This window comes from Aedes aegypti, chromosome 3 (genome assembly GCF_002204515.2).
Source record: "Aedes aegypti strain LVP_AGWG chromosome 3, AaegL5.0 Primary Assembly, whole genome shotgun sequence".
In the NCBI taxonomy this organism is placed as follows: domain Eukaryota; kingdom Metazoa; phylum Arthropoda; class Insecta; order Diptera; family Culicidae; genus Aedes; species Aedes aegypti.
The window spans coordinates 407,115,775-407,141,033 of NC_035109.1; the positions used below are offsets into that span (position 1 = coordinate 407,115,775).

At 43.0% G+C, this 25,259-nt stretch overlaps 2 protein-coding genes across 2 annotated transcripts; one reads left to right on the forward strand and one right to left on the reverse strand.

Moving 5' to 3' along the window:
* The first annotated feature begins 7,986 nt into the window (after positions 1 to 7,986).
* LOC5568601 (GATOR complex protein NPRL3) lies at positions 7,987 to 16,672 on the forward strand. The gene is made up of 3 exons (XM_001652383.2): positions 7,987 to 8,334; positions 14,693 to 15,851; positions 16,130 to 16,672. Exons 1-3 carry the CDS (start codon positions 8,136 to 8,138, stop codon positions 16,629 to 16,631), a joined length of 1,860 nt encoding a protein of 619 aa, XP_001652433.2. The 5' UTR covers positions 7,987 to 8,135; the 3' UTR covers positions 16,632 to 16,672.
* A 6,946-nt stretch (positions 16,673 to 23,618) lies between these two features.
* Positions 23,619 to 24,467, reverse strand: LOC5568602 (probable prefoldin subunit 6). The gene is made up of 3 exons (XM_001652384.2): positions 24,248 to 24,467; positions 24,078 to 24,178; positions 23,619 to 24,004 (listed from the first exon to the last, which is right to left on the reverse strand). Exons 1-3 carry the CDS (start codon positions 24,318 to 24,320, stop codon positions 23,795 to 23,797), a joined length of 384 nt encoding a protein of 127 aa, XP_001652434.1. The 5' UTR covers positions 24,321 to 24,467; the 3' UTR covers positions 23,619 to 23,794.
* Positions 24,468 to 25,259: the final 792 nt, after the last annotated feature.

The following is a 25,259-nucleotide window of genomic DNA, read 5'->3' on the forward strand; positions in this document are numbered from 1 at the left end:
TCCATTTGTTTGTTCAGTAACATCGAGCTACACACTCGGTTACTAATAGTTTTTAGGGTGAGAACATAAATTATGGGAGAAATATTTTTCTGATCATACTTATACGATACATTCAGAACTGATATGTTCTATGGTTACTAAATGGTTTTGATCGAACATATGTTGGTTAATTTTATTCGAGTCGACGACGGAGACGAACCAGACACTGGCTGAAAGTCTCCATAATAAAGATAAAATAAATAAAAATAATTATTCGATGTTTTGAAAAATTACAATAATGCTCTGTGATACCTTGCATCAATAAACCTTGGTCGATAAGGTAAACATATCTCGTTACTGGATAACGCCTGATTTGCTGCTAAACAGGAACCGCTAAAGAAAATTCTCGCCAATTCCATGCAGAAATCTTCTACAGTGACTCCCGTTAGAACCTAGGACAGGACGCGACAGCTCAACTAAAACTGCACAGTTTTTTTTTTCAGTCGATAATCTTGACGATATTCGTGATCAAACGTCAACAACCCACCGCATAATCGCTAGTGTTTGGAGGTGATTTTAACCTCCAAATAGGCAAATAACCTCCAAATCATCACCTCCAAGTTAGTTCTTGTTGGCGTAGTAGGCAATCGGACGTCGCCTCCCTAAATTGAGTTGTTAGGATCCCCTAGCAACAACCAGTTACCTGTTGGTGAAAATTAACAAAAGCTAAGTATGCTGTTCCGCTCAAGAAAAGTAAAAAATTCTGCGCAAGAAATGGTCAAGGAATTTTCTACAGTGAGCTACATATGAATTGACATTTCTTTTGAACTGCGTACTGCGATCAAAGAAAACAGCTTTTCTTGAGCATTTCTCGCAAGAAATTTCCCACGCATCGAGATAGGCGATTACTTTTCTGTTGAAGTGCATACTTCGCTAAACTGGTTTATTCCATAATCAAACTCCGTTCAGTCAACACCTAATAAACCTAAGTTTTTCGTTTCTGTTAAACTGTGCCTATTATTTGGAGTTTCCCTACCATTCCCTTCAAGAGGTTATGGGCACCACCGCTAAGGACGTTACGTGCAACATCCCGTTGCTGCGTGGGAGTGAAGCAGACTTTCAAAACTGGAGCTACCGTGTACGCCTGTTTCTCGAAGCAAAAGGCGTTGCGGATGTGTTGATCAGAACGGCACCGACAGGAGAAGCAGAAAAGGCGAAGTTTGAAGAAATGGACCGGATCTCCAAGGCATTGCTGGTGAGTTGTCTATCGGACGAATGCCTTGAAATCGTTCGATAGAAGACGACCACGAAGGAGATGTGGACTAGTCTGGAATCGGCTTATGCGAAGAAGTCCGTGGCGAGTCAAACGATCGTCAGGAAGCAGTTGGCCCGTTTGCGGATGAAGGAAGGAGTCGATATGCGGACGCATTTATTGGAATTCGACGGACAGGTGATTCAGTTGAAGACAAGTCGGCAGCGTCCACAAGCGATTCGAAGAAGAAGTTCCAGAAATTGCAGGGTAAATGCCACAAATGTGGACGCCGTGGCCACATGAAGAAGGATTGTCGCCAGCGGGAAGCAAATTCAGCGAAGAAGGATGCTGTAAGTTTCATGGCCGATGCAAACGTTGCGGAGAAAAGGCCTGGACGAGTAATGTTCAAGCTTGATTCCGGGTACAGTGACCACCTGGTTGGCGAGAAGAACGTTTTTGCCGTGCTGGAGAAGATGACCAATAGTGTGGAGATAAAGGTCGCTAAGGAAGGTGAAGCTATGCTTGCTGAACAGATAGGCGAAATCAACGCGACAAGCAACAAAGGAGTGCACTTAAACTTGAAGAAAGTGCTGTATGTCCCGGAGCTACGTGAAAATCTGATGTCCGTCAGAAAAATGGCCAGTGCTGGGATCGGCGTTTTGTTCTCTGGAAGCGTAGCTGTCTTGAAGAAGAACGGCAAGTTGTTGGCAACTGGACATCTTCGAGGCAACCTGTACGAGCTCGAGCTGTTGCTAGAAGAAGTGAAAGTCAATCATTGCGAGGTAGCTATCGGAAACCTTTGGCATCGTCGACTCGGACATATCGGCCAACGCGGATTGGAGACCATGGCCCGGAAAGGAATGCTGAAAGGTATGGATGAAAAGGCAAGTCAAATTGATTTTTGTGATGCATGTGTACAAGCAAAGCAATGCCGAGAACCGTTTAAAGGAACGTGTGTTAGGACCAGCCGGCCTTTGGAGCGGATACATTCTGATGTTTGTGGGCCGATCGATCCGCCGGCATGGGATGGTTCACGATACATAGTGAGCTTCATCGATGACCATACCCATTTCTCAATGATTTACATGCTGAAGCGCAAATCTGGTGTATTTGAGAAGTTTCAAGACTACGAAGCAAAAGTAACGGCCATGATGGGAAAATCCATTTCAAGAATTACGAGTGATCAAGGCAGGGAATACTGTTCGACGAATCAGTTGCAGTATTACAGAACGAAAGGAATCCAACTAGAGACAACGGTTGCGTACACTCCTCAGCAGAATGGTGTAGCGGAGAGGTTCAACCGGACCTTGGTAGAGAAAATTCGTTCCGTGCTCATTCAATCTAAAGTTCCGAAGCGTTAATGGTCCGAAGCTGCCCTTGCGTGCGTTTACTTGATGAATCGAAGTCCAACAAGCGCACTTCCCTCTGGTGTACCTGCAGAACTGTGGTTCGGTGTCAGACCGGATTTGGAAAAATTTCGAGTTTTCGGATGCAAGAGTTTCGTTTGGATTCCGAAGCAGCAAAGACGTAAGTTAGATGCCAAAAGTAAAGAAATCTCGCATAACTTCTGATCTCGCCCTAAAAGCCATTGGTAACCATGTGTGTAGCTCGTTGTTTCTGAGCATTTGAATGGATTTTATTGCTATTTAACAACGTTATGGGGAAGAAAGGATCATTATCTACCTGCCCGTGATGTTGCCCGGATAAAAAATACAATACAAAAACAATATAGCGTATTGCAACAGTACCATTCAATATATTGGAAATACAATACAGTATATTGTACAATGACAATACAATTACAGTACAATATATTGTTTTGAACAGTTCACTGTATTGTATATGAGATTTTGGCAATATAATGTATGGGTGGTTAAGTATCGTAACAATACAAATATAGATATTTTCTCATACAAACATTTTGAAAATACAATACGATATATTGTTCATGTATTGTCTTGATTAGCAATTCGTGTATTGTTGTACAATACAAAAACAATTCAACGAACTGTATCATGATTGCATTCGTCGTTACAGCTAATGTCAAGTGACTTCTAAAAAACTACTTATTTTTACTTTTTGAATATTTTTCACCCAACATTTCTTGCTTTCTGAACTTGTTTTGTTTATTTCTTTCAGCAAAGCTACATAGAAAAAAGCAACAGTTGTTTTACTCGAAAATAGGAATTTGACCAAAATTGTAAGGTATAAAACCAATTAAAAACAATACAATGTTCTGTTACAATATATTATATTGTTTTTGAATTGTTTATCCAAACAAGAATAATATTGCTTCGACATTCAATTACAATACGCTGTATTGTATCCAATACGTTATATTGTACATTAATGGTTTATTCCATTCACTGAATGATACGTTTTTATCCGGGTGGTTTGGATGCTTATTCCTTCTTTTGCTCAGAAACAACAAGCTACACAGGTGGCTACCAATGGCTTTTAGGGCGTTATCTCAGAGTATGCGAGAAATGGTCATGGTTGGGTACGCACCCAACGGTTACCGCATGTGGGACCCGGTGGCACGACATGTAACAATTGCTCGAGACGTCAAGTTTGATGAGTCGTGTTTTCCGTACGCTGTAATGAATCAAGAAGATGATGTTCCGTTGGTCGTCCACTTCCCGCTCGAGCAAGAGGGGGAAAATAACCATTTGGCCACCATAGATGAAATCGATCAAGCAAATGAAGAAAAGGATGTAAATGATGAAGACTCGATTGAAGCACCGGAAAACGCGCTCCCTTCGCCCACAGAAAGACGCGAAATTCCGAGAGAATTGTCGTCGAGGTCTAGCGGACGGAAGCGCAGGCTCCCCGGTAAGTTATTCGACTATTTTACCGGTTATAGAGCTCTTTCTGGCGAATCGATTTCCGCAGATATTCCAGAGTCGTTTGATGAGCTGACAGAGCATGCTGATCGAGCCATGTGGATGGCTGCTGTGAGAGACGAACTACGTTCCATGGAAGAGAACAAGGTCTGGCGTTTGTCAAGCTGCCTACAAGGAGTTAGGCCCCTGAAATCGAAGTGGGTGTTTCGGTTGAAAGATGATGCGGCTGGCAACGCGTTCAAACATAAGGCGAGACTGGTGGTGAAAGGATTCCTGCAGAAGGCTGTGGTCGATTACGAGGAGACATTCGCTCCAGTAGCAAGACTTGCCACTATCAGAACGGTTCTCGCTGCGGGTGTCCAACAAGGATTCCACTTCCATCAAATGGACGTCAAGACGGCGTTCTTGCACGGCGACCTGAAGAAAGAATTATATATGGCGATTCCTGATGGCGTAACAGCACCTCCCAATACAGTGTGCCGTTTGCTCAAGTCACTGTATGGACTCAAGCAATCCCCAAGGTGCTGGAACGAAAAATTCAACGATCGGTTGCTGAGCTTGGGCTTCCGACGATCGCTACATGACTACTGCCTCTATGTCCGGGTAGTACCAGGAGACGAAATTTACATAATTCTGTATGTGGACGATTTACTCATCGCTGGAAGGAAGATTGAAACAATCGAAAACTTGAAGAAAGCTTTAAGTTCAAGTTTCAAGATGACGGACTGCGGAAAAATCAGTCGTTTCCTAGGTATGAAGCTAGAGTACGATCGTGAAAACTGTTCTATGAAGCTTTCTCAAGAAATGAATATCGACAAATTATTGACACGCTTCAAGATGACGGATTGTAACCCTAACAAGACACCTATGGAGAAAAATCTGACTGTTTCCCGCGAAGGTGAGGCGACTCAGGAACCGTATCGTGAGCTTCTGGGGAAAATTATGTACACTGATAAAAATCCACACGCTCGATCTGTGTGTTTAAAATTATGGATCGATTCATGAACGTCCATATCGATTTGCTATGATTTTCTTGCAAACTTCGTGTATGTTACACATTAAATTCCTTTGTTTTGCTTCATGGATTGATTCATCAACCGACAACAAGTATTCCATATTTTTTCCACATAAGTTCCCGAAGCTTTCTCTTCAGATTCGTATGTGTCAACCTATGGACGCATAGATCATCACTCCAACACGGATTCAGTGTGTTTTGCTTATGGTTATCTTGTGTCATAATCATCATGTTCAAGTTGGTCGATTCATTGATATGCGCAATGAGATTGTTATGATGAAATCCATGAGCTATGCTATCGATTTCCATGTTCAAAGTTTCTAAATTGTTTGTGATCAGCCCATGGGATGCATAGTGAATTGAATTGAGGTTGGACCTCGTGTCGAACGACAGTCATCATCATGCTTCCAAAGAGAAGAAGCAAATTTTGAAGCTGAAAGTGTTAGATGAAAATTTGTGAATTCGATTTTTCTTTTATTAGTGAAGTTGACCGATGTACGAGAATTCTACCTTTCTATAAGAAAACATTGATTATATTGTATAGTTTAGTAGAAAAATCGGATTCCACTAACAGATTTTCCTGGCTTTCAGTTTCGAAAAAATGGAATATGCTTATCCCTGGCTTCCCAAATTATGGATTTGCGGCGCCCCGCTTGTTGCTGGCTCACGGATTTGAAAAAAAAAATCAAGAGAGCTTGCGACAAGCAGAGGAGCCTCGGATCCATATTTTGGGGAGCAAAAGTTATTCTACCAAATTTCTTCTTTCAGTCTCATGACATTTATGTTCTACCACACATGGCTATCTAAAGCTATTACATTTCGAATTCAATAAGCAAATCAGTTGGTTTTCATGATTTAATATTTGGAAATTCATGTTTGTTTCACATGACAACCTAATGTTGATACACATGATATTATACAGTGAAATCAATGATGAAATCCATATGGCTACCACACTCAAATCATGTGGTTTTCCTCATTGCGCAAATCTATAAGTAAAACACACGACCTTGACGTGTAGATTTTTCTCAGTGTATTTGATGCTGTGTACTAGGCCTGACCTGTGCTTTCCCGTCGGATTCCTCGGCCGTTATCAACAGAAGCCAACAACCAACCATTGGCAGTGCCTCAAACGTGTGGTACGATATTTAAAAGGAACAAAAGCAAAGCACTTGAAGTTCGTACGCAACGAATCAGCGGACCCGTTGGTCGGATATGCTGATGCAGATTGGGCGTCGGATGCAGAAGATAGGAAATCAGTTAGTGGCTGTGGTAACCGATACTCGCCGGCTCAATTTCGGGAGATTTATTTTTTTCGCGTGCGTTCGTCGCAAAATCCGTTAACAAACTGAACCTCCAGCCGAACATTATTCATCCTCACATCAGCTTCGAAAAAGACACTCATACATATTCATCCCGCACCAACCATCAGCGCTGTTTCATTCGCACCCATCTGCCGAACATCTTTCATTTTTTCTCACTTTATCATTCACGGCGATGCATAGGCCTTTTCATGTGACAGGTCCGTCTATGCATTTGTTTACATCGGTGGAGGACCGGTGCTAACACGGGCCTGTCATTTTCATAGAAGAACTGTCAAAGAACTTCCGGATCAGCTGATTTGAAACGTCATGTGAAAAGGCCTATACAGGTACAGCGTTTGACTGAACGCGCAGCTCATTCTCGTTTTTACCAATACAAACGAAGGCTACGTCGATTCAAACCGAAAAGCTTTTGCCAGATGTAAAGCTCATCATGAGCTATTAGAATTCGAAAAACACTGAAACAATCATTTTTACCTTTTCAGAAATGTACGGCAAGATACGTTTTATCCAAATCTCGTAACGCAGACTCTATACACCACAGTGGCCACGTGTTCACTGTATTCGGAAATGCTGTATCGTGGTCGAGTAAAAAAAAACAGGTAACTGTTGCTACATCTTCAAGCGAAGCGGAGTACGTGTCCTTGAGTTCTGCTGTTTCGGAAGCCATCTGGTTGTCAGGAGTAATGGCAGATCTTCAGCTGAAGCGTCCATCGGATCCGGTCGTGATCTTTGAAGATAACCAAGGCGCTATAGGTATGGCGAAAAATTGTGAAAGCAAGAGATCAAAGCATATAGACACAGACAAACAGACGTCACACTCTCCCCGATGTCCATCGACCACCTTTTTAACGGCCGATTCGAATATATGGTAGGTGGCCAATCCACCACCCGCAGCGCTCGCATCGTTTTTGTTCGCGTTTGACGTTTACACACTACCGCCATCTGTTGGTCCATCGGCCAAACACAACGATTTTAGCATTGGGCGTACATGTCATCGTGACTATGATTTTGATCGGGATATGTTCTAAGTGTTACGTCTGTTTGTCTGTGATATAGATATCAAGCGCCATTTCATCAGAGACCACATTGCAAACGGACGAGTAGCAGTGAAGTATATAAGTACCGGAAACTAATTGGCGGATTTGTTCACTAAACCGGTGGACGTGGTACTTGGAGAAGCTGTGCCAGGGCCTAGGATTGGCCGATTGAGAGGGGGTGTTGGCGTAGTTGGCAATCGGACGTCGCCTCCCTAAATTGAGTTGTTAGGATCCCCTAGCAACAACCAGTTACCTGTTGGTGAAAATTAATGAACTGGTTTATTCCATAATCAAACTCCGTTCAGTCAACACCTAATAAACCTAAGCTTTTCGTTTCTGTTAAACTGTGCCTATTATTTGGAGTTTCCCTACCATCTCCTTCAAGAGTTCTAATAACCTCCGTTATATGAAATATGGTGGCGCGCCGATCGTCGCAAGTTTATCGTTAAACAGTCTATAAAAGCCAGTGCTTCCAGTACAGTGTTCCATAAAATCGAAAAGTTACTGTACTGAAGAAGACAACAACTGATTCTTCACCCATGCGCCCAGTCTTGTTGACCTTTGCTTGTCAACACATCAGCTGATGATAACAGTTTTGGCCGCGCAGTCACGAAAACAAACGGTCGCAGATTTACAAATTCGGTTCCTGATAACAGCAAATTCTCCGATGAACCACTCACCCCTATGGAGGTCAATCCACTCAGCATCATCCTGGTGAAATCGGACAGCAAAGGCGACCGGCTGCTGTTCCGCTATCCGTACAATGTCCCGCAGCAGTTTCAGGCCAGTGTGCTTCCGGCGCGGAAAACTCCCTACTCGATCGTGAATAGCGCCGATGATATCCTGCAGAATGCGCCACCGACCGTGTCGAACATCTGTTTCGGTAAGATTGAATTCTGAAATCATTCTTATTCACTTATTTATTGATGGAAAAATGTTGAAAGAGGGAATTTCCTTTTGAAATCATTTCGCGAAAAGTCACGAAACTTCTTTAACATTTTTTTTGGAAACATTGAAGGGTAGCTGTACCATTATTCGTCACCCAAAGAGAAAATATTTTGTATAAATCAGTCGATAGATCTCTGAATATGTATTAGGGAGCCGGTGCCAATGGTTGTAATGTACCAGTAGATTGGACTATGGAATAAAACGTGCATATTAGAGGACCTCCTTGGAAAATTGCTTGAAGAATTTCCTTAGTAGTTCCTGCATGAATTTTAAGAGCACTCTCTGGAGTTTTTTTTCCTCATCTGTAGAGCCTTTTAACCACTGCTTCCATTATTTAGGAATATTGTGGTATGACCCATATTTTATTTGGTGCTCATCAAATATCCTTTCACAATTGAGATGTGATAGATATTGGTTGATGTGTCACACTGTCCCAACTGGGCACAACTCGTTTTATAAAGTCTATTACCCTATTAGGACTACCTTGCCAAATTTCCAAGGGCTCTAATAACCCTTTTCCAAATGCTAACATTCTTTGATCAAGCAATGTTCCGCAGTTGCAGAGTAAATGCTCAGCAGTTTCGTTTTCAGCTTTGCAAAAACGACACTCAGAGGATTGAATTTTTCCTATTTAAGATTTCCTTTATTAAGATTCAGTATAGCCCGGGCCTTAGCTAGACTGGGTTTTAAGAATCTTTTTGCTTGCTTGGATGTATCCGTGGCGTTCCAATTGGATTCTACCATGGACATTTCCCAATTTTTCAGTTTCATCCTGAGAGTGCACTCAGGAACACCACAGAACGGTTCAGGGCCGACAAAGCTCGAAGCTGCACCCTGTCTTGCTAGATTGTCGGCGATTTCATTCCCCTCAATTCCACAATGGCCGGGCACCCAGTACAATGTTACTTCGTTCCTACTGGCCAATTGCTTCAGAGAAAGAATGCATTCCCACACTAACTTTGATCTACATGTGAATACCTTTAGAGCACACTTAGATTTATTTCACGAGCTCGGCTGTGTGAATCTCGGTTTCCCGATTTTAACCGAGACTCAGCTAACAAATTGTCCGGTTGCTTAGCAACGAAGCAAGATTTACTGATACTCAGCGTTTATTGGCTGAGATCCCAGGAAATTTGTTTGCCGACTACTCGGCTGTGCGGATCTCGGTTAAAATTAGCCGAGATTCGGCATTCTGAATTAAGTGTGAGCATTCATAGCTGCTTGACTGTCCGAGAAAATACAGATCTTTGCAAATCTATAGTTTCTTTTGAGACAAACATTTGTACAGTCAATGATGGCTTGTATTTCAGCTTGGAACACAGTGGGACTACACCCCATAGCGATTATTTTGCTGACACCAGGGCCGAAAACTCCAGCTCCAGTATTGTCGCCCAACTTTGACCCGTCGGTATAAAATACAATAGACCCTGGACGTACTTGGCCCACCAGAATCCCAAGTATAGCGGCTTGGTTTAACCACTTTAAAGGGAACATCATAATTGGTCTTCGTTGTCATCCAATCTTCTATTGTTTTCATATCTGAATTTAAATTGAATTCCTTGATCTTCATGTGACCAATGAAATCACCATCTAGCATTTTATTAAAACGAATAAATTGCAAGGCATTTTTTGCAGCTTGCAGTTTAATGAATTGATGCAAAGGCAGTATATTAAGAAGGGCATCCAAGGCAACCGATGGTGTACTTTTCATTGCCCCTGTCATTGATATATACAAGCAAGTCTTTGCAACTTAGCCAGCTTCTTCTGAGCGGTTACCTCATTTGTCTTGGGCCACCATACCAGTAGAGCATAACTAATTTTTGGTCGGACTGAATAAATCCAATTTACCATATTAGGTCGCAGTCCCCAAGTTTTTCCTAGGGCTTCATTGCAGACCCATAGGGCATTACTTATGACCTTGCTCAGATGAGAGTTCCAGTTCAATTTCTTATCCAAAGTAATTCCAAGGTGTTTAAATTCTTTCGAAAATTGAATTTGAACTCCCATCAAAGAAGGCTGTATAAGCTTTACCTTTTTCCTTCTGGTAAAAGGCACGATAATAGTTTTTGAAGGGTTAACGTTTAACCCCTCTTTCCTACACCATTTGAGAGTAATGTTTAACGCAGTTTGCAACCGATCGGAAATCGTGTTATCAAACTTTCCACGGACCAAGATGGCCACATCATCGGCATATCCAATTACCTCAAAACCATGATCTATTAAATTTCTAAGGAGTTCGTCTACTACAAGAGACCACAGTAAGGGCGATAACACTCCTCCTTGAGGACATCCCTTCGTAGATCTTATAGATATTTGCGCACCTCCTAGATCAGCAGAAATTGTGCGATCCTTGAGCATAGTCATAACTTATTCGATAACACATTTATCCAAGCCCCTTGCTTCCATGGCTGAACTCATAGAGCTATAGGATGCATTATCGAATACTCCTTCAATATCGAGAAAAGCAACCACGGCTATTTCTTTGGCTTCAAGAGATTTCTCGATTTCAGCGAATGCAGCGCCGTAATGGTAGATTTACCTGATTGATACGCAAATTGGTATTTACAAAGAGGCATTTCTATTAAACTTGTTGACTTGATGAAGTCATCAATTATTTTTTCCATTGTCTTTAAAAGAACAGAGGAAAGGCTTATAGGTCTAAAGGCTTTGGGAGTTGTCCTTTCTTCCAGCTTTTGGAATGAAAACAACTCGAACCTTTTGTCACGCTTTTGGAATATATGAAAGCGCTACACTTGCTTTGAATATTTCGGTTAAGAGCGGACAAAGCGTCTCTTTTCCTTGTTGCAGTAAGCCTGGGAAAATATTATCTTTCCCGGCAGATTTGAAAGGCTGAAAAGAACTCAATCTCTGGAGTTATTCATGAAGAAATATTTCTATGCGTTCCTGTTTGGTCTCCTTGTTACGTACGAGCTCTCCCTATTTTTATGACACTTAGTCGCTGTACAAGCTCTGTGGTGGTGGTTGGTCCCTAGTGATAAACAAGCATGGGAAACATTCACTCGAATATTGCATTTCTCTCGCTCACATCCACAAGCGGTCAAGAGCGAGATTGCTGTTTCTCCGACCAAGCTGAGTGTTTCAATAGGCCAGGAGAAGTGGATGAACTTGTCATTCATTTTGCTGTCAATTTTCATACAAAATCTACTTTTTCTTTGACATAAATTCACTCTGGGTGAACCACTTCCCCTGGCCTATATCTTATCGATAGCGTTCGGGTGAGTGAGTGAATTTTCCCATGCTTGGTGATAAATCCTACCTCCGTTCTGGTCACGATCTTCAGATTATCGTGATTTGCAACATTCTTATTGATAAAGTGGGGGGACAGGCTTGAAATGAGGTTTGAAAGAAAAGAATGTCAGAACAGGTATCCACCGGCGACGCCAAACGGACCAACGTAATGTGGTGTAATCTGGGATTTGTGGATTGAATACTGATATTTTTTTGCCAAGCATCAATATGGGTGACTTCCGAGGATAGCGAAACGTAAAAGGAGTTACGACAAGGTTGTGGGTAAATCCATCACATTGGGGTTGTGACTCTGTGTCTTGTCAGGAATAGGGTCTGATTGGTATTGTAGTATGCAATAGAGTTCGGAATTGATAGACATGAAATTAGTCATGAAATTAGGATTGACATCAAATAATATTGTGCATTTCTTTCACACCACAGGATTATCGCAGAAGTTTTTACATGTGCGGAGGTGCCGGTAGAGGTGCGCGATTGCGTCGAGTCGGGTTGGTGTTTTCAGCGGACCCATATTTCGTAAATCGAAAAATTAGTGCTCTGAGGGCATCAACATGATTCGATGCGGTCCCACACTTTTATTTGTGCTTTTGCACTTGTCTTATTAATAGGAATACTTTGTGTTAGGGAAAGTGTAGGAGAATAAATTATGATTTATTAGAATTTTCTGATAAAGGCAGAGTTCACATGTTACTTAGGTATTTGAAGGCAAATGAGAACCACATTAAATAATATTGAAAGCTAATAGGGATTTTGACGGTTCGATTGGCGGCTTACCGCCTACTCGCATTTCTCCCTTTCAGGATCTCTACTCACAATAATAATTATTTAACACAAAACTAATATCAGATGGGCCGCCATTCTGTGGAGTGGTGTGGCCCCTTCCTTTCCTTGTTTTCTTATTTTTCCAGAACAACCGAAATGAAGAAGAAAACCTCCAAGCCATTGTGGAGAAGTGATGTCACAACAGGAAGATGAGCATACCTGGCACGCAAATATTCCCACCTTAAGGTCGTTAACACGTAGAAGGTCGTAAATCGGTGCATTACATTTTAATTACATGGATAATAATAACTATTTACACCCTGACAGAACTGCCTATCTCAAAAATAGGTAGGGTCAGGCGGGGCATGATGAGCACCCTAAGGATAAGCGCGATTTAAGCCTACTTAAACGTTCTTATTTGGGCAAAATTGGTAACCATCCTTAGCTTTTACATTATTACTTTGACCTACAACCATTAAAAGTTTTAAAAAGTTATAAATAGTTTTCCAAATAACACGTTAAAAAATAGCTTTTTTATCATCGGTCAAAAAAACTGCGGGGCAAGATGGGCACCCCCATAAAAAGATGCAATTTACTAGAGAAAACTATTATTTTTCAATGCTTGCAATATCCCAAGATATTATCTTTAATATCTGATAATATTTATCTTCAACTAGCTTAGTTTTTAAAACTTTTATCGGAAAATAAATAACTTTTCATAAATTGTTAAGATTTTACTTAAAAAACGATTTAATTTGTTGTTTTTTATATATTTTTTAGAAAAAAATGTTTTGTGCAAAGAAGATACCGTAAGTCAAGCCCACAGCAAAATGTGGTTCTATAATTTCACACTTTTACTTAATTTTGAACATGGTGCTCATCTTGCCCCAAGAGTGCAAATTTATTAATATAATCAAAACAAATGAAATATTTTTTAAATTTGATAAAAGTTTTGCTCCTGATTATCTACAGAAGATTATTCTATAACTATACGGCCAAAAACGCATGAATTAATTTGTTTACGCAACAAAAATATCACTTTTAAATGAACAAACCTTATATGAAAAGGTAAATTTTTGGACTTCTATGTATTTTTGACAATATTTACGTTGCGCTGTTGATTTTTTAGCTGAAATTTATGGCCATCATATCAATTTAATGATATTCATCAGAACCCCAAATAATTTTTTGAAAAAAATCGGTAGAAACGACACAAACTAGGGGTGCCCATCTTGCCCCGGGTGCTCATCTTGCCCCACATTCCCCTAGAAAGGCGGGACGATGGTGCGAGCCTACCCACTCTGTCATCGGTGGGCGTCAGGCGTGCTAACTGGTATAGCATGGCCTATGGGGCTCTGCCTGCACAAATCATGTTTCACTTTTTTGTGAATTTGCTAACAACAATGCCATTAAAGTAAATCCAATACAAGAATGCAGTGCAGAACCTCATAACGCCTTTTTCGGTAAACGTATTTCCCAGCGTGGGGGTTTATAGGGATGTTTGTGTAAACAACGCAGATTGGCCATGGCTATGGGGTGCGTTGATATTAGCAGATTAGCAGATTAGCAGAACTTAGTCGCTGTACAAGCTCTGTAGAACGATGATTAAATTAATTCAACATTCCAGTAGAAGGATTAATTCTGTGTAAATCTCTAAAAAATTCTATTAGGTGATGTTGATTTCTGAAACATTGAACATTGATTTGCGAAACATTGAAAAATGTAATTTGTGAAGACGAATTTAGAAGAACTCCAGCCAAAATCTCAACAGATTTACTGCCCATAAAGGCATAACTGTCCCATATGGAATTAGTAGGCATTGAGAAAATGGCACTCAAAGTTTGAAGTTTGCCTTCTCATACAAATATTTATAACTTTCTAGTACATTTCTTCATACCATATTTATTGCACACAATCGTTCAGATAACTCATATTGCTTCTATTGATCAGCGAAAAATATAAACTTGAAATCAATTCCCATCTTGCAGTTGTTATTTGGGTTGATAGTTCATATAGAGACTGTTATGCCTTTATTTTTCAATATGGCACTGCATCAACTTCATGTTTTTCCACAACATTTTCAAACAAAGTGTGTTAATTTTTAGATGCATAGTAAAATATACATTAAAACATGGGTATTGCAACGTAAAAAGGTGTTAGCTCGAAAGTCAATATGGGACAGTTATGCTTTTATGGGCAGTTTAGTACAAGTAGATTTGAAACTATTCTTATTCTCCGCAAATTTCATATTTCTATAATTCCAGATCAGCTGTACGGAATTTCGGATGAAGTCCTCGCCACACTGTTTGCCGTCAAGTCCGAACTGTGCAATCAGAAATTCGAATTGAAGGTCAACGATGTCCGGTTCGTGTCCCATCCGACGCTCGTCAAGCTGGACGGAGATGACCAGAAAAGCTCATCCTACTTTCGAATCAATGTGGTTTTCGCATTGCATGCCCAGGCCAGCTACTCTGTGGTGAAGTGCTACTACGAGTTGAGCAAGAGGATAGGAGTGGCCTTGCTGTACGAGGAAAAGCGAGCGGGATATCTTTCGAACGAAATGAAAATGATGGTATCGTGCATGGATGAGGTAGCGGCCGCAGCACAAGAACATGATCACGGCACCACTAGCGGTCCATGTGGAAACGTTTTCGATACCATTCTGAGGGACTGTACCTTGGCACAGTTTATCAAAACTATCTATCAGGATCTGAGCACAACCGGGCTGCTGAATGTAACGTTGAACCAGTCAGTTACGTTGAGTTTCTGCTTGCCACAGAAAGCGCACCAGTTTCACAAGAAGGGAGTGGTGATCGAGCCAGAAACCATCGATCGGTGCTTGCATGCTTTGAAGCCTTATCATGGTATGTTGCTGTTGGTCGATCCTTCGGAACTGTTGGATTGCGTACCTCCTTCTGGTGCTCGTATGCTTTTGCAGCTGATCGAAGCTTACAATCCACTGAAAAGCCTTCAGAATATGGCATCCGATGCAGATCTGATGATTGATCACGTCTATCAACTAGTAGGACATTTGGTTTACTGGGCCAAGGCCACCATTATCTACCCGCTTTGTGAGACCAACGTATATGTAATAGCACCAGATGCTCAGTTGAACATACACTCGAATCTTTCGGAAAAGTTCTCCACCAAGTTTCCGGGCATGTCCCTATTTGAGGTCATCAGTGACTTTTCCCTACCGACCTCGATCGGACATCTTACAACGCCATTGCAGCATCCAGCTCGCCAGGGAAGGCTGGCCCAAATGGTTCTGTGGATGCTGCAGCATCATCTCCTGATGCAGCTGCACACTTACGTTCAATTCATCGCTTCGTACGACGAAGAAGATTGCGTTCCGATGCAGAACGGAAACCACGATTACATGAAGAACGATCATGATGAAAGACAACCAATCACCAATCATGGGTATGATCATAACTTTAGTCACGATGCAATTAACCGAACTTCCGTTCTCAAAAAGTTCATTTAACTTGCTTCAATCGAATGACGTTTTTCCATACAGTAGAGAAATAGTTCGACTCGAACTTGTTCTGTACTTTCTAGTTGTTGTTGAAGTACGTGAGTTACTTTTTCGAGAATCAAGTTCTGTTAGTATCTGTTATGTTCTCTTTTACAGCGATATAGTTTCATTGGAACTCAAAATCTACTAGAAGTGAAATCCTTCTCTTATCTTTCAATTCCAGTTCTGGGGGCTGCTCGCTCCCGGCCACTACTAGTCAACCGCTGGCCGTTCCAGCACATCGCAAACATTCCCTCTCGGAAGATCTGTTCCCGGATAGTCTAACGTTGGCCACCTCCCACACGCGGCCTTCCTCGGCCAGTCACCGCTCGAACATCAGTCACTCGAGCGTTGGCCAGACCGCGTCCAGCACGGATAATGACGAAAGCATCGCATCGATGGATGACGACGACAAGATCAAGCGGCTGCTTGGCGCTTTTCCCGAGTGTGACCGCAAGGCGATATCGAAGATTCCGGCCGCCACCAATCCAGAGGACCTGGCACTGATGGCGCGGCTCTGGCAGGCCGGGTACTTCAAGGGTGAACATCACCTCGAAGAAATAATGTACTTCGAGAATCTCCGGCGATCACAGTTGCTTCAGCTGGTGGACAAGTTCCGGGACGTTCTCATTATCTACGAAACGGAAGATCCCGCCATTGCCAGCTTGTATACCGTACCACAGTAGATCATGTGGTATATAGCTGTAATAAAACAGGTCTCTCCAAATCCCGGGAGTGCTTGATTTGATATAGAGAAATCCTCTCCGACTCCAGTCGCGGTACCTGTGGTAAGTAAGAAACATTGTTTAAATGTTATCCTATGAATCAATGCTCTCTTGACGAGATCTTCACGCAGTTTTGCACATCGTCCACCGTTGCTCTAATCAATCTTGTGTTGTCGATCGGCTGTCGATGAAACCTGCTTGATAACTTCCCACGAACTCGTTAGCTTTGGGTAATAGATGACGTGTCTGTGTTCTCTTTCGCCATTCAGGTGTTCATTGTAGTGCTGCTTCCACCTTTCGATCATCTCGCGTCCGTCCTTCAAGATGCATCCTTATCCGGGCACATTTCAGCTCGCGGCACGAAGCCTTTGCGGGATGGGTTGAGCTTCTGATGGAACTTGACGTTTCTTGAGAACGGTACTCTTCCAGGCGGCGCTTTTTGTCCCGGAAATAGGCGGGTTTGTTGTTTCCGCTTCAGTCTGTATCGTTCCATGTTTTGCCACGTACCATGCTGCAGGATTACAGCCCGCGCTGCATTCTTCTCCTCCAAAACCTCCTCGTCGAACCAGTCGTTTCTTGATCTTCGTTCCACATATCCGACAATGCTTTCGAAAGCGTCGTTACTGGCTGTTTTGACTGTCCTCCAGCAGTCCTCAAGAGGAGCCCTATCATGCTCGCCCTCATCCGGCAACGCTGCCTCAAGATGCTCCTCTTGAGAACCGCTAGTGTTACGGCTGATGAGTCGACAGGTTTTTTAATGTACGTTGTATGTGTAGGCTAAATTTAGGTTAAGATATGATTAATTCATTCTTTTAAGCTAGTATTTAAGCAAACATCTTACTCTTACTATAGTAGCTAAGCCAATCCAAAATAATTCATCAATCCAACTGAAACTATTTTTTTAAGTGCAAACGTAAAGAATTTTTATAACAATTTGATTTTAACTTTAGACGATTAACTTCCATTAGGTGTTGTTGTCTCAAAATGCAGGCGTCATCGTCGTTGACAGGTGCCTATCACACGCTCCTTCACACGTCTGGAAGCTCTGAAAACATAAGCATTGTAGCAAATCATGTATCGCTTGACGAGTTTCCCGCACCACTCTTCCGAATTTTGCCTGTGGTTCTTTTTGGAAATCAAAGTTCACAGTTGGTGTTCGCATTCGTTGATGAAGGCTCATCATACACGCTTCTGGAGGACTCCATTGCCGACAAAATTGGTGTTTCGGGACCTACGGAAGCGCTCACACTTCAGTGGACGAGTAACGTAACGCGAACCGAACAAAAATCGAGAATAGTTCAAGCCGAAATTAGTGCGAAAACCGATTCCACCAAGTACAAACTGGTTCACGCCCGGACCGTTAGTAGCTTGGTGCTTCCTTCGCAAACGCTGAGGTACCGAGAACTCGCCAGAAAGTTCCCCCATCTGCGCGGCCTCCCTGTAGAAGAATATGAACTTGTTCAGTCGAAGTTGCTGATTGGGCTGGATAATCTCAGACTAACCGTTCCACTGAAGCTTCGGGAAGGAGGTCAAAACGACCCGATTGGCGCCAAATGCCGCTTAGGGTGGACTATTTACGGATGTGTTCCAGATTCTACAGTTATCAAATCTGTAGTAAATTTTCACGTTGCGGCGGCATCGAACCATGACACCGAGATGAACGAGCAAATGCGCGACTATTTCGCGTTGGAGAACGCTGGTGTCAATTCTCTAAACGTGATCCTCGAGTCTGAAGAGGAGAAGCGTGCGAATCGAATTCTGCTAGAAACGACACGGCGAACTGAAGACGGACCCTGGTTCGAAACTGGGCTGCTGTGGAAGATGGATAACCCGAACTTTCCTGACAGCTACCCCATGGCGGTACGACGGCTCGAATCACTAGAGCGGAGATTCCAGATGAATCCAGTGTTGGCTGAAAATGTCAAAAATCAGATTGCGGACTACGAGCGTAAAGGCTACGCTCACAAAGCCACCCCTATCGAGTTAACTTCAGTGGAAGCAAGTCGCGTTCGGTATCTGCCCCTTGGAGCTGTAACCAGCCCAAAGAAACCGAATAAAGTCAGGCTTATCTGGGATGCGGCTGCCAAAGTGGGTGAGACTTCGTTCAACTCGAAACTACTGAAGGGACCAGATCTTCTTATTCCACTGCCGAAAGTCCTATGTCAGTTCCGTCAGTTCCCCATCGCTGTCAGTGGTGATCTGATGGAAATGTTTCACCAGATAAAAATCCGGTTCCCTGACTGCCGATCGCAACGGTTCGTGTTCCGAGAAAAACCCACAGATTACCCTCAAGTCTACGTCATGGACGTGGCCACGTTTGGGTCGACATGTTCTCCAGCAACGGCCAAATACGTGAAAAATCGAAACGCCCACGAATTCTCAGCCGAGTATCCCCGTGCTGCCGAAGCTATCGTCAAAAGGCACTACGTGGATGACTACTTGGATAGCTTCAGAACCATCGACGAGGCGGTAGAAACCGTGAATGAAGTTAGAATGGTACATGCTAAAGGTGGATTTACGTTGCGGCAGTTCCTGTCCAACTCACGTGAGTTCCTGAACGCTATCGGAGAAATAGCAGAAGAGGAAAGTAAAAACCTATCACTTGAAAGGGGAGAGAAGCTTGAATCGGTCTTGGGGATGAAATGGCTGCCTAGGGAAGACGTTTTCACTTATTCCTTAGTGCTGAGAGAGGATGTTCGGAAATTTCTGGAACACGATCATACGCCAACGAAGCGTGAGGTCGTTAAGGTCGTCATGTCATTATTTGATCCACTAGGACTAATCTCGTTCTTCCTGGTCCATGGCAAGATCCTGATTCAGGACATCTGGGCCAGAGGTACAGATTGGGATGATGTTATTCCTGACGATTTGTACGACCGATGGTTGCAGTGGACGAGTCTATTCCCGGAACTAAATCAACTTCGCATTCCAAGATGTTACTTCCGATCCGCTATCCCTCTAAACCCCGACTACCTACAAATCCACGTCTTCTGCGACTCTAGTGAAGCAGCATATTCCTGTGTAGCCTACTTGCGTCTGGAGATAAATGGAGTAGTAGAAGTTGCTCTAATTGGTTCAAAAACGAAAGTAGCCCCGTTGAAGACAATATCCATCCCTAGACTCGAACTAAAAGCTGCCGTTCTTGGGTCTCGTCTGCTGGAAACACTTCAATCTTATCATAATCTACCACTTTCTCGAAGAGTCCTTTGGAGCGATTCGAGTACCGTTATCTCCTGGATTCGTTCGGACCATCGCCGATACAATAAGTTTGTCGCCTTTCGCATTGGTGAAATTCTGACGATAACCAATCCTGCGGAATGGAGATGGGTGCCCACTAAATCAAACGTCGCTGATCAAGCCACAAAGTGGAATAATGGGCCACAACTTTCGGTGGATAACCCTTGGTTTCGTGGACCGAGTTTTTTGCGTGCACCAGAAGTTTCCTGGCCAGTACAGTGCCCAATTACAACGACGAAGGAGGAACTTCGTTCAAATGTCATCCTGTGCCATCTCAAGCCGCGGTTGGATATCCCAATCGTTCTTTCTCAATTCAGCTCGTGGTTGAAACTCCAGCGAACGTTGGCATTCGTGTTCCGCTATCTGGGCAACTGCCACCAAAAAATGAAAAAGGAAAGTCTACAACTGGGAGTCCTCACCCAAGAGGAACTGAAGCAAGCAGAAGAACTGTTATGGAAAATCGCTCAGAAGGAAGCCTTTACTGAAGAAATATCCATTCTAGTACAGACACAGGGATCGCCGGACAATCGCCACCGTATCGTTCACAAATCAAGCCCCATCTACAAATTATGGCCGTTTATGGATGATAGTGGGATTCTGAGAATGCGCGGTAGAATTGGTGCAGCTATTTACGCACCAAATGATGCAAGATTTCCAGTTATTTTGCCAAGGAATCATTCAATAACGTTTCTAGTTGTAGATTGGTTTCACCGTCGATACAATCACGCTAATAGAGAGACTATCGTCAATGAAATCAGGCAAAAATTCGAAATCCCAAAGCTGAGATCGTTGGTTGAGAAGGTCACTAAGCAATGCATCTGGTGTCGCATCATTAAAACCGCTCCACGACCACCAGCCATGGCCTCGCTACCAGAAATACGCCTCACACCCTTCGTCCGTGCATTCACTTTCGTCGGTCTTGATTACTTCGGACCAGTCTTTGTAAGGATTGGTAGAAGCCTCGCCAAGAGGTGGGTCGCCGTTTTCACTTGCCTTACGATTAGGGCAGTGCATTTGGAAGTAGTACACTCTCTAAACACAGAATCTTGCATCATGGTCGTGCGTCGTTTCGTAGCCCGTCGTGGCCCTCCAAAGGAATTCTACACGGACAACGGTACCTGTTTCCAAAGTGCAAGTCGGGAGTTGAAAGAAGAAATCAAGCGGAGAAACGAAATTTTAGCTTCGACCTTCACGAGTGCGGAGACTAGCTGGAAGTTCATTCCGCCCGCTGCTCCACATATGGGTGGCGTATGGGAGAGGCTTGTCCGGTCGGTCAAAGTAGCAACTGATGCAGTTCTGGATGCAGCTCGAAAACCAGATGATGAGACTTTGGAGACTGTTCTTCTAGAAGCAGAGGCGATGATCAACTGCAGGCCGCTCACCTTCATACCACTTGAATCGGCTGATCAAGAGGCATTGACGCCGAATCACTTTTTACTGGGCAGTTCCTCCGGAGTAAAAATTCTACCAACTGCTCCGGTAGATAGAAGAGCAGTATTGTTAGTGCAGACATATTCAAGAACGAACACTAACTTCGCTCAACTTTTTCGCGCGACCAGAACGTCGCTGGTCGCTGGCGACCTTTTCATGTTAGTGCTCGAGCGAAACAGGCTATTTCAATGCGTCGCTGGAGCACTAAACTGCAAAGCGCTCAACAGTCCAGCGACGCGACAGTTGAGCGACGTTGCAGCGATTACTCGGATGGACAATACTACGAAATAGTTGGAAATTGGCACAATTCATCACGGAGGAGTTCTGGCGTCGATGGATTAAAGAATACCTGCCGGTGATCAGACGTAGATGCAAATGGTTCGATGAAACCAAGGATATCGCTGTAGGTGATCTTGTGATGGTGGTCAGCGGATCGGCGAGGAACCAATGGTTACGGGGCCGAATAGAGCAAGTATTCCCCGGCAAGGACGGGAGAGTACGCCAAGCATTGGTCCGTACAGCAACGGGAGTTCTTCGAAGACCAGCTGTTAAATTAGCTGTCTTGGACGTCGCGAGTGGTAGTAAACTTAGTTCGAGGCCTTCAGGAAGCCCTGAAGATAACCAAGGTTTACGGGCGGGGGTATGTGGCGACGGACCCCTCGTTGCGGCGGCGCGTGTAGAATGCTTCGCTGCAGAACGTTGATGATGGCACCTGTCAACGACGATGACGCCTGCATTTTGAGACAACAACACCTAATGGAAGTTAATCGTCTAAAGTTAAAATCAAATTGTTATAAAAATTCTTTACGTTTGCACTTAAAAAAATAGTTTCAGTTGGATTGATGAATTATATTGGATTGGCTTAGCTACTATAGTAAGAGTAAGATGTTTGCTTAAATACTAGCTTAAAAGAATGAATTAATCATATCTTAACCTAAATTTAGCTTACACATACAACGTACATTAAAAAACCTGTCGACTCATCAGCCGTAACACTAGCGGTTTACCAAAATTGTAAGTGTAGTTACCTTATATTGAAACTTATAATAAACTAATTGAATTATTATAGCTTAAAGCTAACAGCACCACACAACAGCGTTTGCTCATTGGGATTTGGAAAATCCAATCGCGTACACCCGAACAATAAGTTAAGGCCGGTTTGCTACTGACAAGAAAAGGAATCGCCTATCTCGATGCGTGGAAAATTTCTCCCAAGAAATGGTCAAGAAAATCACTTTTTTCTGATCGCAGTACGCAGTTGAGAAGAAATGTCACTTCAAAGGGGGCTCTCTGTAGGAAATTTCTTGACCCTTTCAGTCAAGGAATTTCTTTACTTTTCTTGAGCGAAACAGCATACTTAGCTTTAGTGTTCAGTATTTTTAGTTGATTTCGTCACGGTTTACTATGGACCTATGCACGGGTTCACTATTTGACGTTTGAGCGGTGCCGTGTTATTTATGTGACCATGGAAACCAGTGAATTCGGCACCGCTCAAACGTCAAATTAGTGAACACGTGCATTGGTCCATAGCTCTAGCTATCGTATCGGTGAACCAAGGATTAAACTTACGTTTACAACGAGCTGTTTTTAAAGGTACAAAAGAATCATGTAAACTAATAATTGTGTCATTGAAATACTCAATCAATAAATCAGGATCATCAACACGATAATATTATCCCAATCAATCGTGTGGAACGCCTCATTTAAATTATACGAGTTTATTTGATTATAGTTACGATATTGGACAGTATCCGTAGACTGGCATTTAGAAAAATTCAACGACGCAAATGTAGTATCATGATTAGAAAAGGTGGGTGCATCAATCTGATTGAAACGAAGAACATTAGATAGGTAATTCGTCAAAATGAGATCCAATGAAGGTGTTTGGGCTCAATTCCCGGTCGGTCCAGGAGCTTTTCGTACTGACAATTTTCTTGACTTCCTTGGGCATAGAGTACCATCGTACCTGCCATACGAGACATCGATGCGAAAATGGCAACTTTGGCAAAGAAAGCTCTCAGTTCATAACTGTGGAAGTGCTCAGAAGAACACTAAGCTGAGAAGCAGACTCTGTCCCAGTGAGGACGTAATGCCAAGAATCAGAAGATCTTGGATTGATTAATATAGGCAATCGACCAACCTTGAGAAATCTTCATCTGTTTATCGCTGTTCTTACGCCTGGCATATCGGCGAGCATCCTGAGTGTTAACTAACGGTAACGCTCAATCGCTCCAATGTTTAATCGATATTCCTGACTGACCCCATTCAAAAAACGGGTGCTTTGTTCCGAAATGATAAACGGCTGTATGTATTAGCTTTCCTTAGTGTGACATGTGAGTTATTGTATTTAACTTAACTGGTAGTATATTAAGAAGGTTGCTATGCGTAAAACGATGACGGTGCGAAGCGCTCTAGTAGATGGACTTAGAAATGCAAAGGCCACGATATCCGGTTCCCTAGGGCTTCGTCAGCGCAATCTGGCTTTGGTACTGGCGCTGAAGCTTTTGCAGATTGGCCCTGTACTTGTCCTGCTTCTGCTCAAGGCTGGCAATGTTTTCCGTACACTTTTTCAGCTCCTTATTGATATACTCAATACGCTTGGCCACATTCTGCTTGCTTTCTTCCAGCTCTTGCTTAACCAGAACCGGTCCATACAATTTGTACACCTGAAGTGGAAATTGTAAGACAACACACATGTCAGAACATAAGATTAAAATACCGATATAACCAATCGATTACCGTGTTGGTTGGTTTCAGCAGCTGCAGTTCCTCCAAAACGTTCTTGTTTTCATTATACTGGCCATCCAGAAGCTGCTGTTGCTGAACTAGCTTGTTAAATTCTGCAAATGGAAATCGACCAAAACTTGGTTATCCATAATTAGTCAGGCGAACGATTCTCAAAATCTTACCTTTTTGGGCATCTTTGTAGTTCTTCAGCTCGGATTCCAACTTGCGCTGCAGAACAATCGTTTCCTTGTCCATTTTGTGTCTGTGGGCTTTTGGGGATGTGAACTCTAGGTGCACCGAAAAATGAAAAACACTCGGGAAGTTCCTATGGCGATGACCGCAATCCGATGATGGTTCTCTCGCCGTCGTGCGGAAAATCGGAAACTTTTGACAGACGCGATTTTTTGTCTGCTGATGTCATGCGGGTCATGCGAGGCTGCGAGGCGCATCGGTTGTTCCTTCCAAACAAGGTGGTCTGTTTCAAACTTGTCTAGATATGATCGGCACGCACGCTTGGAAATTGCCATTCTCCACGCCGGGGCTATCAGTCTATCCAGCTTTTTACGAGCGCTAATGGCTGCCGCAAACAGGCTCCCTTTTTGGTAGGGACATGTCGATTTGACGTTTAGCTTGGGTCCGTTCAATAGAAAATGACCCAAGCCAAACGTCAAATCGACATGTCCCTACCAGAAAGCGAGCCTGTTTGCGGCAGCCATTAACGCTTTTAAAAACCTGGATTCCTCATTAGGGTGAAGGTGAATCGAAACCACATCTAATATCTTCGAAAGCCTAATCTTGAGAACCAGCTGACCATTCAAACTGAATAGTTGATTGATAAATCGCTGGTGGTGACCTGGGAGGGAGGCACAGATACTACGCACGAAATATTGAAAAACACTTCCAAATTGCAAGATAACTCCAGCTCACAAACGACAATCAAGGCAGGCTTGGGAAAAATCGCTAGTTTTCTTTTGTTGTGTACCTTCGATTCTTTCTGGACAAATTTGGAAAAAGGGCCATTCGTGATCAAACGTCAACATCCCACCGCAAAATCGCAAGTGTTTGGAGGTGATTTTAACCTCCAACTTGCCAAATAACCTCCAAATCATCACCTCCAAGTTAGTTCTAATACCCTCCGTTATTTGAAATATGGTGGCGCGTCGATCGTCGCAAGTTTATCGTTAAACAATCAAT